The sequence below is a fragment of the Uloborus diversus genome, chromosome 1, assembly GCF_026930045.1.
Source record: "Uloborus diversus isolate 005 chromosome 1, Udiv.v.3.1, whole genome shotgun sequence".
NCBI classification, from domain to species: Eukaryota; Metazoa; Arthropoda; class Arachnida; order Araneae; family Uloboridae; genus Uloborus; species Uloborus diversus.
In genome coordinates this window covers 154,675,825-154,691,569 of record NC_072731.1, presented here as the reverse complement: position 1 = coordinate 154,691,569, position 15,745 = coordinate 154,675,825, and the positions used below count along the sequence as shown (strand labels likewise).

General features: G+C 32.8%; 1 protein-coding gene across 1 annotated transcript in view; it reads left to right on the top strand.

Annotated features, from left to right (window-relative positions):
* Window positions 1–596: 596 nt before the first annotated feature.
* The window catches only part of LOC129233031 (dual specificity protein phosphatase 22-like), a 103,742-nt gene continuing 88,593 nt past the window's right edge, over window positions 597–15,745 (top strand). Inside the window, exon 1 of the mRNA XM_054867116.1 lies at window positions 597–999. Coding sequence (XP_054723091.1) covers window positions 979–999 — 21 coding nt within the window. The 5' untranslated portion in view covers window positions 597–978. The remainder of the gene's footprint in view (window positions 1,000–15,745) is intronic.

Below are 15,745 nucleotides of genomic sequence, written 5' to 3'. Positions count from 1 at the left end.
AATTTCAGGGGTGCCCACAGGGGGGGGGGGAGATTATGGCGCAATTTGCGCCATCTATTTTTTTGGGGGGGGGGATTTTTTAATTTTATTTATTGATTTATTTTTAATTTCAATTATATATTTATGTTTTATTCTGTTTATATTTCATTTCATTTAATTATTTAGTTTGTGTGTGTGTGAATATCAATGGTGTAGCACAGAATATTTTTAAAAAAAATAATTACAAAATATTTTTAAAAAATAAATAAATGAAAATACTAATAAATAAATAAATAAAGAGGGCTAAAAAAAGGGAAAGAGTTGAAGAAAATTTTTGGGGTGGGAATTTGCGCCATTGAACTTTGGGGGGGATAAGCATCCCTAAATCGTTTCAAAACTAATTTTAGGACGATTCAGTTATCACATTTCTTAAACGCTTATCTTCTACGCTTGCAGATTGAATTATGACATCCCGCGGAACTCGGAAGTCAACATCGGAGAAAGAAATGCCCAAATATAGCTTCCCATTACCGCCGCCAGATGGCTAAGTTAGGAGCAAGGTTTTCTACCATCAGGAGAAAACTAGTTTCAGTAATCCCGCCTGTGTTGGGACGACTTCAACACAGGGGAAAAAAAATGCTGAAAGGAGTAATGGATTCAGATGGTGAAATGCTATCCAAAAGTTTCATTCCTAGTAATTGCACTTTAATTAAAGCTTACAAAGCTTTTGATGATGTTAAAGCGTAATGTCAATGAGAAATTAAAAGAAACACCGCAATCAATAATTAGAACCATGTGATCCTCTTAGCGTTCCCATGCAGAATGTTTAAAAGTTTTTGGGTGAAAATATTAATTTTTAGCAGCCAATTAAAACCCTTTTTTTTATGTTTATGAGAAATCAGTGTAAGTTAAAACAGCGCAATAAAATGTCGCTTGTTTTACAGATGGTTGGAAGTTTAATTTTACAGTTTTGTTGACGGTTGTTGCGATGACTTTAGTATGGGAAATGGAATGAATAAGGTAAGTTATTTTTGAAATTTTTTAATAATTACTTAACTTACTAGTGCATCTTTTTGAGCAATTTTGATTTGATTCGGTTTAATAATTATTTCATTAAAAGAAACTAATTTGAGGAAATTAATACTTCAATAGAGATTCTTAATTTTACATTAGTAAAAAATTTATCATTTACTAAAAGCATTAGATATTTAAATATAGCAAAGAAATGAATAAATACCATTGTGCTGCAAGTGGCTGCAAAAACAATAATATTAATAACAAATCAACGCTTATAATTGCACGAATTTCGCAACAAACTGCAGATACTTATTTCGGGGTTTCAAGGAACCCTTTTTCAATGAAGGAAAGTGTAAGCTAATGGATGAAAACAGTGCGATAGTCATCCGACAAAAGCCTTTTGTCAAATGGCTTTACATTCATAAACTCACAACTTTCAACATTGAAAAAGGGGGTTCCTGAAAACACCGAAACACATGTCTGCAATTTATTGCAAAATTCATGCAATTATAACGTTGTTTTCCTTACTGGTGCTTTTCAAAAAAAAAAAAAAAAAAAAGAAGAAGGAAAACGGATATGTTTCTTCCAGAAAGTGATAAAAGTGAAAAAAAAATGTTATTAATAAATGTTAAAAAAAAAATTTGTATAAAAAAAAAAAAAAAATCAAGACTACTGTTTAGCATCTTTATTAGTGCAAAACAATCGGTCTACAACTGTTCGGCTATCAGAGACTTTCCGACATCCGACAAAAGCTTTTGGCTTTTGTCGGATGTCTTTTCATCCGTAAGCTCATTTACTTTTTGCATTGAAAAAAGGTACTCACTGCAACGCCGAAACACGTGTCTGCAGTAATCTGAAATTAATGCTTTTATGACGTTGTTATTTCTTACTTTACTGCTCAGCACAAAGGTATTTATTTCTCTTTTGCAAAAGATTATTCAAGTGAAGAACATAACATTGTTACAAATTTTGTAAATGGTAATAATTTTAATGTTTATGTTAATATATGCTTAATTTGTAGTAATCTTGCTAAATTTGGTGTTTATTCCATTATTTTTCAAAAATGCCATACTTCATGAAATTTTACCTGCTGTATACCGTTTAACATTAGGCTTATAGGATTGGCGAAACATTTAAGAACTATCGCCAACTTTGCATAATTTTTAGGGCGAAATCACCAAATGTCGTCAAACTCGGTGACGTCAAGAACTGCTAATTTTATTCTCTCTTTAAAAAAAGTTATAAATAAACAAGTTTTTAAAAAACCTGACCTGACACTGAATCTGTTTTAAAAACTAAGTTAGAAAGGAAGTGATATGCAGTCTTTTTTTTTCCAAAACAAAAATCCCTAACCAACATTTCTCTAACTGACCAACAATAGTGGTATTCCATTATTTTGATGTACGTTTCGTTATTTCGTGGGCCAATGTGCATCGGGTTAATGTCTTCATATTTATCGCAAAAATTCTAACCGTGATCTCTGAAAGTTTGTTAAACCGATTTCTAAAAACAACCAACGATAACATTAAAAATTAAAAAAAAAACCATGACTGAGTTGCAAGTGAAGAATCAAGAGGGAAAATTCAAAATCCTTTTAAAAGCCTTATATTATTAAAAATCAATGTCAAGTATTTCATTTGCTATTAAATAGAAACTAGCAACAGATAAAAATTGTAAATCATTGCTTTTAATTTCCTTGTCGGTCAACAATGAATTCGGTTATCAATTGCGTGAATAAAAGCCTAGCCGTTATTAAAATCTGCTTTAAAAACCGTTACAGTTCGAATTGTATGAAACATAAAAGTTCCAAACACATTCTATCAGACGCGGAAAAAAAATTATCTTTATTTTAGTATTAAATTTTAAATTTTTAACTATGTTTTCACTGCAAAAATCGCAAAAAATCTTTTAGAGATTTTTAATTAATATCTTCGTTAATTAATATCATCCAAAGATGCAATGTGGCTGAGAACACTCTCAATCAACTCTCCTTTGGAACAATTTTTACTTCCTTTTACAAAAAAGGAAGTATTGTATTCGCGAAAAACATTTCATTCAAAAATCGGCCTTAATTTCCATTTTTCTCATCCCCGAATGAATGTTAGTTTTTCTTCGACCCGACCACACATGGATTTCGATTTTCGCCTACGAACCTACAGACACCCGAAATATCCATTTTGATGCGACAAATTTTCTCGTGACGTCCGTACGTATGTATCTCGCATAACTTAAAAACGGTATGTCCTAGAAAGTTGAAATTTGGTACGTAGACTCCTAGTGGGACCAAGTTGTGCACCTTCCCTTTCGGTTGCATCCAAATGTTCCTAAGGGGGTATTTTGCCCCTTTTTGGGGGAAATCATTGTTAATTTCGATGTAAACTCAAGTGGTGTTATAATTTGTCGGACACTTGGCAATATATCGCCAGTGTTTAGGTCGCCAACTTGGCGATTTTTTTTTAAATTTTAAATTTGGTTTCAATTTGGCCACTGTTGGTGATATTTAGAGAGTAAGCAATTGAATCACATTAAAATTGCCAATAATGACATTAAATTGGAGTAAAAGGAAGTCATGTGATGCACGCATCAGCTCGTTTTTTTTTTTTTTTTTTCAAAATCGGTCCATTCGTTTAGGCGCTAGAGTGCCACAGACAGACACACAGAGATACGTCAAACTTTTAACCACCTTCCTTTGTGTGTGAGGGGTTAATAACAATAACACTGTTGTTGTACAAAAATTGAGCTCATATTTTTTTTCTTGAATGTAAAGTTATTGTTTTGGTCAGATACACTCATGGGTGCATAAAAGTAATGATAAAAATGTTTACTTGCTTTTTCTTTCTTTAGAAAGCAGAATCTGTTTATGAATAGTAATAATTCAGTTCCAGATTATACAGTAAAATAATTTACCAGTTACCTTAGTTAATTTACCTGCAGTGTTCGGTAGATATTTTACATAGCTAAACACATTTGAAGTGTATCAAATCAAGTACATTAGTAACGTTCAGAATGCTCTCTTTTGATCAGGGGCGTAGCTAGACCCGACTTTCGGGGGGGGGGTCTTCTTTTACACACACATATATATATATATATATATACATTTTTTTAGTATTAAAGAAATGAGAGGGAGGTGTATCTTACATACTTTGGAAAGGGGTGACCCTATTCCGATACTTGTGTCAAACAAAACAAAAGCAAGGAATTTTTTATTTTTTTAATGTTGTGGAAAATTCAACTTTTTTTCTTTTTCCTTTAATTTAAAGTGAAATTTTCTAGCATTCTCTTGTCAAAACCAGTCTTTCAAAATCAAGGGGAAATCAAATATCTGATGAGCGTGTTCCGTTCATTTCAGCGTGACTGCTTAATTGAGAGGCTAACACACATCTACAAAAGCTGGCATCCCTGAAAGCTAATAGATACTTCCATTTCTGCCTGTAAATTGGATGTTTGACTTTCAATCTCATCGGTGGTCAGAATATAAAGACTATTTTTACTAACTTGGTTTGCACTAAAAGTATGAAATAAAATAAAAAAAGACTTCTTGAATTATAACCCACAAAAAATAAAATTGCTTTTCATATCGTTATATTTATATGTTGCTTTTTATGTATTTACATTTATGCTAAATCTAAAGCAGTTAATAAAATTTGAGTAAAAAAAGTTAGGGAAGAAATATAGGCGGTAGAAAGTTATTCGCTCAAATGCATACCATCTGTTCTCCTCTCAAGTCTTTATTTTTAATTTTATTAGCCGCTTTAGAATTTACATAAATATCTATTTGAGAGTGCAACAGCAATTTTCGGGTTTTATAAACAGAAGTCTTTTTTTTTTTTTTCTACTTTTTAATCCGAACCAAGCTAATAGAAATAATCTAGATTCATCTCGTTTTTAAACATTTTATTCATGTAATGCTATGCAGTTTTTCTTTTGAATTAAAATAAAATTACCTTCAGAAGAGTCCGATGGGACTGATGTTGCTTTGCAGACTGTACTTCGTTTTCTTCAGACGACGTTAACTTTCTCTTTTTAGAGCAATCCTTTTCGTCATTTTAATTTTTTTTTTGGCTGAAAAAAGCTTGTTATCGGTCTTGCTCGCTTCATTATGCAACAACTTTCACTTAGAATGTTCTATTTTAAACAGACTGTACGTCTCCAAAAGAATATGCAGTAAATACTGGATGAAAAATCAATGTGATTGCAATGGATACTCTGGTTAGCAAAGGTCGTTTTGACTATGACCTATGACACACACGAGATCAGACCAACAAAAACCTCTATCGTCTCGAATTTCGGTTATGCTATCATTTTCGGATTCAAAGCCCAATGATCTTTAAAGCAGCAAACAAAAACATTTTTTTCAACTCAGAAACAGAGGAATTGTCTTCAAGAGTTGAGGAGGCAGTGGAAAAAAGGGAGAAATGCGATCCACGAATAGGCTTTCCAGGAAGATTAACCGAAGGACAGTCGTTTCGCGCACTTTCTTGGAAGAAGAGTAAAGGGGTGAAATTCACAGGTTTGAAATGTTAAGATGAACATTTTAATTTCATGTTTAAAGATCATTCAAGTTAAAAACCATTTCGCTCTGTTATCCGGATTAGTACTGTTCTTTGGTAGCTCTCTTTCTTAAAATTGTGATTCCTTAGAAAACCGAAATGATAAGAGTGAAAAGAAAGTATAAATTTTTTTCAAGTGATGAAAAAAGGAAAATTGTAGAATACTGACCAAGTTAGATTTGCTGTAATTGCTAACCTCAAGAGCATAAATAATGAATCCAAAAAAAAAAAAAAATCAGGGACCAAAAAGCAATAAAAGACTTCTTCTTGAAAAAGATATGCTTAAAGTTTCTTTTACTGTCAAAATGATTCCTTAAATTCTCAATAAAGCACTAAATAATGTAATAATAGAATAAATACCTAACAAAACTAATAAAGAGGAATTTTAATCAAGAGCCCACGTTGTCTTTAGTATCGAATTCAAATTTGCACCATCATATTTCAAATTTCTATAAAAAGTCTCTTAAAGCCCCCGTATTTCAAAACGTCTTTATCTCGATTTTTTTCTTTAATGTGAAATTCGAAATATACAGATTCGACTGTATGCAATATTCCCACTGCGCGGCTCATAAAATTAAACATATTTAACAATTTGCAGAATCAATGACAAACAAAGGCTGCATATACGTGGATTTGACAAATCAATCTCATTTCTAAAGCGAAGTGTCAACTTTCACTCAATTATCAAAAAATTGTCGCAGCAGAGGAAGGCGTCTTTATGCTTGAGGGTCACACATGGAGCAGATTTTCAATGGCATTGGGGGGGGGGGAGTGAAATGAATTTTTGACCTTTGTTACTCAGGAAAAAGTCGTTTTGATTTTTTTTCTTTTTCTTTCTTTCTCTTCCCTCTTTTTCTCTCTTTTTTTTCAGACTAACGTTTCGGGGGGGGGGGGGGGGGGGGGGGGTTTGTCCCCAAACCCCCCCCCCTTAGCTTTGCCCCTGCTTTTGATGAACAAATAATAGTCTTCAACCGTTGCTTCATAGAATGAAATTATGTTAGACAGCACAAGTTTTCCCAAATGAAATCAATACGCTTCAATGCAAATAATAGCTACAATATTTTGAGGCAAGCAATAGCTATCATCAGTTTATTTTCCTCAAAGCAGATCCAGAGGAGGTTATGGGGGGTCATGATCCCTCCTCCCTTCATCGACCAAATATAGGTTAAACACTACTTTAGGGGACTTATATTCACCAATTTGTAATTAAACACTACTTTAGGGCACTTATATTCACCAATTTGTAATCTAAAATAATGTTTATTGAGCAATTTTAATCAAGAACCTCATATTTCTTCCGTAAATGTTTACAAATTCGAATTAAATGTAAATTTCCCTTTTTTCAGGTCATGAAATGCTATGAAAACCAATATTATTTGTTTAAAATCCACGATAAAATTCTCTTATCAACATAGTGTCAGAACAAAACCATCTGAATGGCACCGACCACTCACTTTCATGATCATTTTTCTGCAGTGGCGGCGATTCGGGGCAGGGTAATCCCCCCTCTTTTTTATGGTTGAATTATATATTTTATTTTCCAATATAGAAACCAAAATTACAAATTATTAAAAAAAGCAGAAATGTCAAAATTTTCAGAGCATAATTATTTGTTTTACTTTGCATATCTGTTTATGAAACATTATTTAGCACAAACAGTAACTTTTAGTTTATGTATTCATTGTTTAGATATTAGTATATGACTTGTTTTACTTAAACAAGCTATATTACATGAAATACACCGCCAACTCAGTCATTTCCAGCCGAGGACTGCAGTTTCGTGCTTATTAGCACCCATCAGCCCGACATAGGAAAGTGACTTACTGAATAAGCCATATTAGTTCAATAAATACCAAGTGTTTGTGACATCTCAAAATACTTTGGGGTAAAATAAATGCAAGTCTAATATAATTCATGTGTAAGCGTTCCTTCGGGGAAAGTCCCTCATCTGCTCTCAAAACCATCCCTTGCAAAGTTTTGTACTTTTTTCGTTTTTTGCTGCTGCTAAAAATCCTATGGCTTTTAGTTGTCACCCCCCCCCCCCCTTTTCAGTCCCAATCGCAGCCTCTGTTTTCTTGCAAAAACGAAGCATTTTGAAAGCAAAAAAAAAAAAAAGCCTTTTTTGCGCATTTAAGCGAGGATATCTGTGAAATAAAAACCAATTTCACCTTTTTATGAATATTAACCTAGTTACCACAGGCAGGTCTACCGAAGTTTGTTGACAATTCTCACGAACAATTTCTTGTGTAATCAATAAGTGAGGAAGAATTAAAGATTTGCATTTCCTAATGAGCATTTAAATTTTTAATATAAGGAAAAAAAGGAAAGTTTAACGAAATTTAACAAGCAAGTTAAAGACATAATGTAATCAAGACCTTGCCTAACATAATGTGGGAGAAAATAGAAAAACTATTTTGAAGCAAATTTTAAAACTTATCGTTTTGTGATAAAATCTCCACTCATTGTTAACTCCTTTCGTCTGGTCAGGATATTTCATATATACGAGAAGCTTAATACTGCAGAGTGAAGCGAAAAATGTATTTCTGCTCCAAACAATGCAGAAATGCAGAATAAAAGAAGATTCTTCGATCTTTTTATCCTCCTTTATCTGCATTAGAGATACCCTTTCGAAAAGCTGCTGAGGTTGCATTTCTCGTAAACCTGATCACTTATCTTCACAAAACCAAGTTTCCATTATCATGCACTAAATTGAATTAGAAGGGATAAGCTTTTGATGGATAAAAGTATTACAAAAGATAACTTGTTTTACTTTCTGTACTTTTGTTTACTAATTAATTACAGGGTTATCAGTTACAATATTCAAATAAATAATTTTACATGACCACTGCTTGTAACAATATTTCGTGACCCACGAGGTGCAGTTTTTTTTTTTCAGAAAAAAATAAAGATTTTCTATGGTACATAATAATATTCTTTCAGTCATTGAGATTATTGAATAAAATAATTAATTTAAAAATAAACTTCCAAAATAAAAGAATATTCAAATTTGCAGTTATGATATAAAATTTTCTAGTGAATAGGAAACCATTAAGCCAGTTTCAAAAGCAAATATATATTTTTTACTTCAAGAGAGATTTTTCATTAAACAGTTATTTTATTTCAGAAACAAAAAAGAATAAATTATTTAATGAAGTAGCTATAAGTTACCGTCTCTGAGCTAGGGCTAAGGCCCCCAGAACTACACGCAATATACCAGTCAGCCAAATTATCACGTCAACAGGTTGCAGTTTCGTTCTTATTAGAACTCTTCAATCTGGAATACTGAATAACCGAGCTGGAGGCATCTCATTGAAGCTGAAAGCGCCAACAAACGGGTAGATAAAGTAAATTTATCTCACAGGACACTCGCTGGTGTGATAACAAGGTGACTCGTATATTGCTTGTGGCATTTAATCAAGTGCTTACTATTTTGAAGGCCTGCAGTTTTGCAAACAATATGCAACTACTAGTACATTAACAAGTACTAAAATTAAATTCGTAATGCATAAATGATCAGGAAAAATAATAAAATTGATCATCCTAAGATGTTATGTATCAAATTGACTTCAGTTTTTCAACATGATTGGAAGAGTAAAAACAGAACAGGCGGTAAAAAGATTGAAATTGCAAAGGGTCGTTTGAAAAATGCTGACTTTTGATGTTTTGTAATTATATTAGCAATAAAGCAACATATAATTTAATAATTGATTTGCATGATATGATTGCCAAAATTTTAGGAAGGCTTTAGAAAGGCTGAAAAAATTCTCAAAGTTGAGTAATTCGCAACACTTTCCGGCTTTAGAAAAAAAAATGTAATGAAAATTCCATGATTTTCATATCCTACCGGCCATCCCAAACGTCTTTAGTTAACTTTTAGAACAACAATATTTTCGAAAATTTTTATGAAATCAAGATAAACACCGGTGAAACTTAATGATAATTTTTACCAGTGGTATTTGCCTGAATCGACCCGAATGCAAATCAAATTTCGCAATGCGTCAAAATTCGGGGCGGACGCGTAAAAAACAGCTACAATAAGTAAATCGTACGCCTAATATCTAAAATTTGGTAGTATGTATGTTATAACACTCAAAATCCATGTTCAACGGGCAGTTTCCATGACTTTTTGGTTATTTTTTGTTGAAAACCATGATTTTCCATACCAAATCCGATCATATTTTAAACCCGACTTTCCAGGTCACACAAACTCTGTAATTATCATAATTTTATGGCTAACGTCTTTCGACGAGTTTCATTGTCTTGTATCGATTTGTTTTCATTCAGTTATTCCCATTTTGAAACTTATCAAACATGCTCTTCCGACTTTGGTTGGAGAGATCAGCCCTATAACATATGCCCTTAATTCCAGTTTTGCTAAAATTCTCTAAAAGTTCTGGTTTTTAAAACGTTTTTGCAACAACCTCTTTTGACAGAAAGATTCAGATCATGTTTTAGATTTGAAGTCGCTTCTCAACAGGAACTACGCTGTACGTTTTTTTTTTTTTTTTTTTGCCACAACATCGATTTTTTAAAAACTATTATAATACGAATAGAAAGGAAATATAATGAAGAAAAGAGGGAACAAAATGTATGTTTTTGAATTCGATTTTTCTTATATTACATCTGGAGTAGTAAACATATATGAATCTTTTAATTTTGTTTAATGTTTAATCTTAAAAATAAAACGTTAAATTTCAACACCATATTTTGCAAACGTTTGAGAAGTAGATAAGCGTTCTGTTTTGACTAATTTGGAGAAATTTTTTAAAAACGAGAAGTTTAAGAAAATTTCAATTTTTAAAATACGAAAACACACATGTAACTTTCGGAATTTACGGAAATAACCCAAAGTTAAATACTTAAGCAGATTCCGTTTTGCCTGATTCCCAAACAAACTTCCCAGTACAACGTTTCAAGGCTTCGATTTCTCTTTGAATTTCTCTAGAACTGCGTGAAGGTATTTTGCAAGCATCTTCACATTTTGTAATTTTTTGGGAACTTCGAGCTTCAAACACCGAAATTTTTTTCTTCAATTCTGAATCACGGTGAACTTTTGGAGTTTTGGAAGAATCAGAAGTTTTCAGTTTTTTGTTTTGCTCCGTAAGAGAATTCGTCATCATTTTTGTGGAAGGCAATGACATCGACTTACAACTTGGATGGACTTGGGTGGAATGAGAAACAAAAGTATTTGTGTCAGACATTTTCTCAATATATCTTGTGGCTGATTGGAATTTCTTTAAATGTGTCATTGGTTTAGTTTGTAGATTTCCTATTGGATTTTTTGTGTGTGGTAGCCAGTTTGTACCTGGCTTAGTTGGCAGAAAGTCTGACATTGGTTTTTTTGGTAGAGAGTTTTTCTCAGGCTTAGTTGGCAAAAAGTCTGCTATTGGCTTTGTTTGTAGATATATCGTTTCTTCCTTAGTTGGCAGGAAGTCTGTCATTGGCTTCGTTTGTAAACAGTTTGTTTCTGCGTTAGTTGGCAGGAAGTCTGTCATTGGCACTGTTTGTAGACAATTCGTTCCTTCTTTAGTTGGCAGGAAGTCTGTCATTGGCGTTGTTTGTAGACAATTCGTTCCTTCTTTAGTTGGAGGAAACTCTGTTATTGACCGAGTTGTTAAGCAGTTTGTCTCTGGGATAATTGACAGGAAGTTTGCAATTAGCTTTGTTGGTAGACAGTTTGTTGTCGATTTAGTAGGCAAGAAGTCTGTCATTGGCTTTTTTGGTAAAATATCAATCCCTGGCGTAGAGAGAGTTGGTAAAGTTTTTATTTTCCGTTTGATTGGGATCACTTTAGTCATTTTATTTTTAACCAGGGAATTTTGTTTTGGTTCAAGTAACTGTGTGTTAATCCTGGACTCCAACAAAAGTGATTTTGTAGCCATACTGTTAGCATTTTTCAGTTTTCTGCTTGCCAGTACTGACTTTGACTTCAGTTCTAGTTCCAGAGCACTTTTTGGCGGCTCATCCACTTTGGTGAATGACAGTAACTTTCCTTCAACACCGTTGGGCTTATTCTTCTGGATAGAAGAGTTTGTGGGAGGCTCTAATGCGGCAGAACATGCAACTGGCTCTATTACAGTCATGACGTTAGGAACAGGTTTTGTGCTGAGAAATTTTTGCTTGCCCTTCTCCGTCAATCTATCTGTGTTCACCTTTGATATCGAAAAACATGTTGGCTTTACTAACTCAGATATTTGTATTGCTTTTTCCGTTAGTAATGCTTGCACAGGTATTCTATTTGCATGGTTTTCCTTTGGTATTCGTTTTGGAATATTGTCTACTAACTTCTGTACTACAGAATTTGAAAGAGGATGTTGCATGATAGAGTTTGATACTGCTTCTTCAACGGCGGATATTGGTTTTGGCTCCAACTGTAAGGGTCCTACATTGAATAAAATAAATTAATTTTATGATGATTGGTTGAGTAGTTAAGGCGTGAAAGAATTACAAACAAACAAACAAACAAACGAATAAATATATAAACAAATATATAACAAACAAAGACACTTTCGCATTTATAATATTAGTAAGGATACTATGTTCCCCACAAAATGAAAAATCATATCAAAAGGTTTTCACTTGTACAAGCAGTCTTGTACGCGATTTAATTGTTGCAGACGATCGAGAAAACTCAATGATTTATATAATTGTCTCCGCCCCTCTTCTCTAATTAAATTTGGAAACTTAAAACTTATACTGCTCCGACTCCGAGCCGGTCCTCCCTCATCGCAAGGGCTAGGTTCCTAGTTTCCGACTAGGCTGAGTTGGCCTCTCGTCGGCCCTGCGCAACATCAAGCAGCAAATGTAGTAGCTGTCAGGTGATAAAAATACACTTAATGCAGCTTACCAGAGTTGATATAGAATCCTCCACCAACTGGTTGTTTTCCATAAGGCAGGGAGTCCAACCGCGCTTCAGAGTTGTCGATGATAGAATCCTCTTCATACCAGTAACGGTAACGTTCAGAGCATGTAGTTTCTTCTTCGAATGGAATTAAACCGACCTTTCCGTTCGAATAATCATAAATTAAAGTTCTATAATTCAATTCGTTTTTAGCAGTGCTATGGTAAGTGTCTATTGGCACATCCAACCGTATGTTCTCCGCTAAAGCAGGAACGCCAGTCCAAAAGCTAGAAATAAATGAATAATTAGAGAGATTTAGTAGTAAAATTATAAATACTGATAAAAAGAATAATTTTAGCGAAAAACGCAAACGAATCGACCAATTTTTCCATTTTATATGATCATTTGAAATTTTGGACCCTAAACTTTTATGGCGCCTGTCTTCTTTGGAAGACATTTGGGTAGGCTTGCCAGATTTCTGAAATAATAACCGGGATATCGGAAAGCTACGCTCCCCCCCCCACTCCCGGTAACATTGTGGATGATTTTCATGGATACACATCGCTGGTTGGGTTTTTCTCAATGCAGTGGTTTTTCTCAATGCTATGAAAAAATGTTCCCAATTGTGAACTTAAATGAGAGGTAATCATAAATAACACAAGCATATAAATTTAAGCATAAATTTTTGAACAAGAAAATATTTATAAAAATAACTTAAACAAGAAAAAGCCGTAGAGATGAGGAAAAAATAAATAAACATTTTCATTGGATAGGACTTTTTCCAGAAAGTCTTGTCTAGATTTAATCTTATTTTAAAAATCGGTACAATCCAGGATAGTATATTTACATATCATTAAGCGTTTAACCGTAGATTCCTTCATCAAACCCCTATCATCAGACCATGCGTTGTTCATCAAAGAAAATTCTGTCTCAACTGGTGCAGACTTATTTCATCTCTATCATAAACGGCTGGCGCCGAAACGAGCGACTTGAATATTATTTCACTCGAAGGTGTGATATGTGCAGCGAAATTTCTTCTGGTTCTAAAACTGCACCTTTTCGTGCATAATATTGGTAAGATAAAGTAATTATACGAAGTAACCCTTCTTAGTTGTTATTTCAAAACATTTTCGGTCGTCTGTAATCAAATATATATATATATTTCCGTAACGCCAAGTAAACCGGGATTTTGTCTGAAATCCGGGACGTCTGGCAAGCATCCGCTTGGGACCCCTATTTTTGACTTGATCTTGTTTCTCCTCATGTGTACTAACAATATCACCCCTTAAAATTTTGCCCAAGAGTTCAGAAACATCCTGTATAATACAGCGGCGCACAGAGAAGTTGTATCAGTTTGCATTATCAAAGTTTTTGTTTCCATATGAGATACTGAACATAAAGAAATATTTAAATAAAACATTGGATTGTAGATATTATAAACTTTTGAGTACATATTTATGTGCAAGAAATTTCGAAATTTTAAATTTTTCCCGACTGCAAATCAAGCCCTCCAGAAAAAAAAATCTTTTTTTTATTTTCCGCAATTTTTTTTTTCCCCGACCGTTCCCATCTCAACACAAGGGAAATCATAATAAATCATTGATTTTATGAGGAACACATCAAAGTTAGCCTTTCTGATTTATGTGAAAGTTCCTGGTTTTCTATTCATCATTGCTTTTGATGAAGAACAAATATGGTGAAAAGATAACTTTCTTTTTTGAAAAGTTAGTTAAAAATAAAAACAGTACAAAGTTTACACCTACGCACACAAAAACGCAAATGAGAAACATTTTAACTGAGTTAATAAAACTTAAAAGAAAATGTTCTTGTTTGTCAGATCAGCAGAGAACTTGTGCTTACAATTAAAAACAATTTTCAAAATTTTTTGGTTTTAATCGATAATATCTATTACTAGGCTTGTCAGACGTCCCGGTTTGACCAGGACAGTTCCGGTTTTTAAGCAAAATCCCGGTGTCCCGGCCGGTTTACTTCACGTCCCGGAAAAGGATAAGCTTGATCACAAATAACCAAAAAGATCTAAAACTAGTGTTCTGTAAATGATCATTTAGGATAATTACTTTATCATTTGTATCATTGACTTTTAAAATTAATACCGGATTAGCTTCTGAGAATTTTTACTACAACATTAAAACCAAAAAAGGTTCTAAAAAGGTCTTATAAAATGAAAGGTATATCTAAATATTGTTTAGTTTTTTTATTCCTCAATCAAAGTTTTTGTTTTAACTGAAACAAATAGTAAATATTTACATCTTGGAAGTGAAATGTTCAAATTTTATCTGCTTATGTCTTTCTCTATTACCTCTGTTTTAGGTTCATAATTAGTACCAAACCATTTAGGGTAGACCGACTAGTGAATAAACAGCTAAGCACAATCTCATTTTTAAAAAATCCTAGTAATTTTAAATTCTTTACTATACAGATCGTGATAGCTAAAACATTTTAATTGATCTATCTTATTTCTATCTATCTGAAAAGAAAAAAAAATCGTGGGAACTTAAATGGTACCGCTTCCGACCTTTTAGGTGTTTAAAGAAAAAATGGCACAAGACCCAGTGAATGGACACAAGCAACCAGTAAATGAACACAAATTGGTCCAGTGAATGAACATGATAAATTTTGATTCAAAAAAAAACTAAGTTTCTTTGAGATCTATCTATATATATAACTATATATATCTATTTATCTAACTATATCTATCTATCTATCTATCTATCTATATCTATCTATTTATCTAACTATATCTATCTATCTATCTATCTATATCTATCTTTTTATATCTCTATCCATCTATCTATACATCTTTCTACCTATTTTTCTGTCTACTTATCTTTATACCTATCTATGTACATAGCTATCGTTTAATCTATATACATATTTTTCTATCTACACATCTATCGGTCTATCTCTTTGCTTATTTATCTATGTACTTATCTATTTTTCTATCTATTTATCTATCCATATACTTATCGATCATCTATCTACTTATCTGTATACTTATCTACTACTTATCTATCTATCTATCCATCTATCTATCTACCTGTCTATATATCAACCTATCTCTATATCAGTCTCTCTATCTACTTATATATCTATTAACCACTATCTATTTATCTATCAATAAATCTTTCGATCTATCTATCTACCTGCCTATTCTATCTCTATATGTATCTACCTATATATCTATTTACCTCTAACTTTTAATATATCTATCTCTATATCCTCCTCTATTTATCTATATACAAACATACATACATATCTACCTATCTACTCTCTCTTTCTCCGTGTAGATATATTTCTATTTCTCTATCTTTTATCTACCTGTCTATCTATCAAGAGA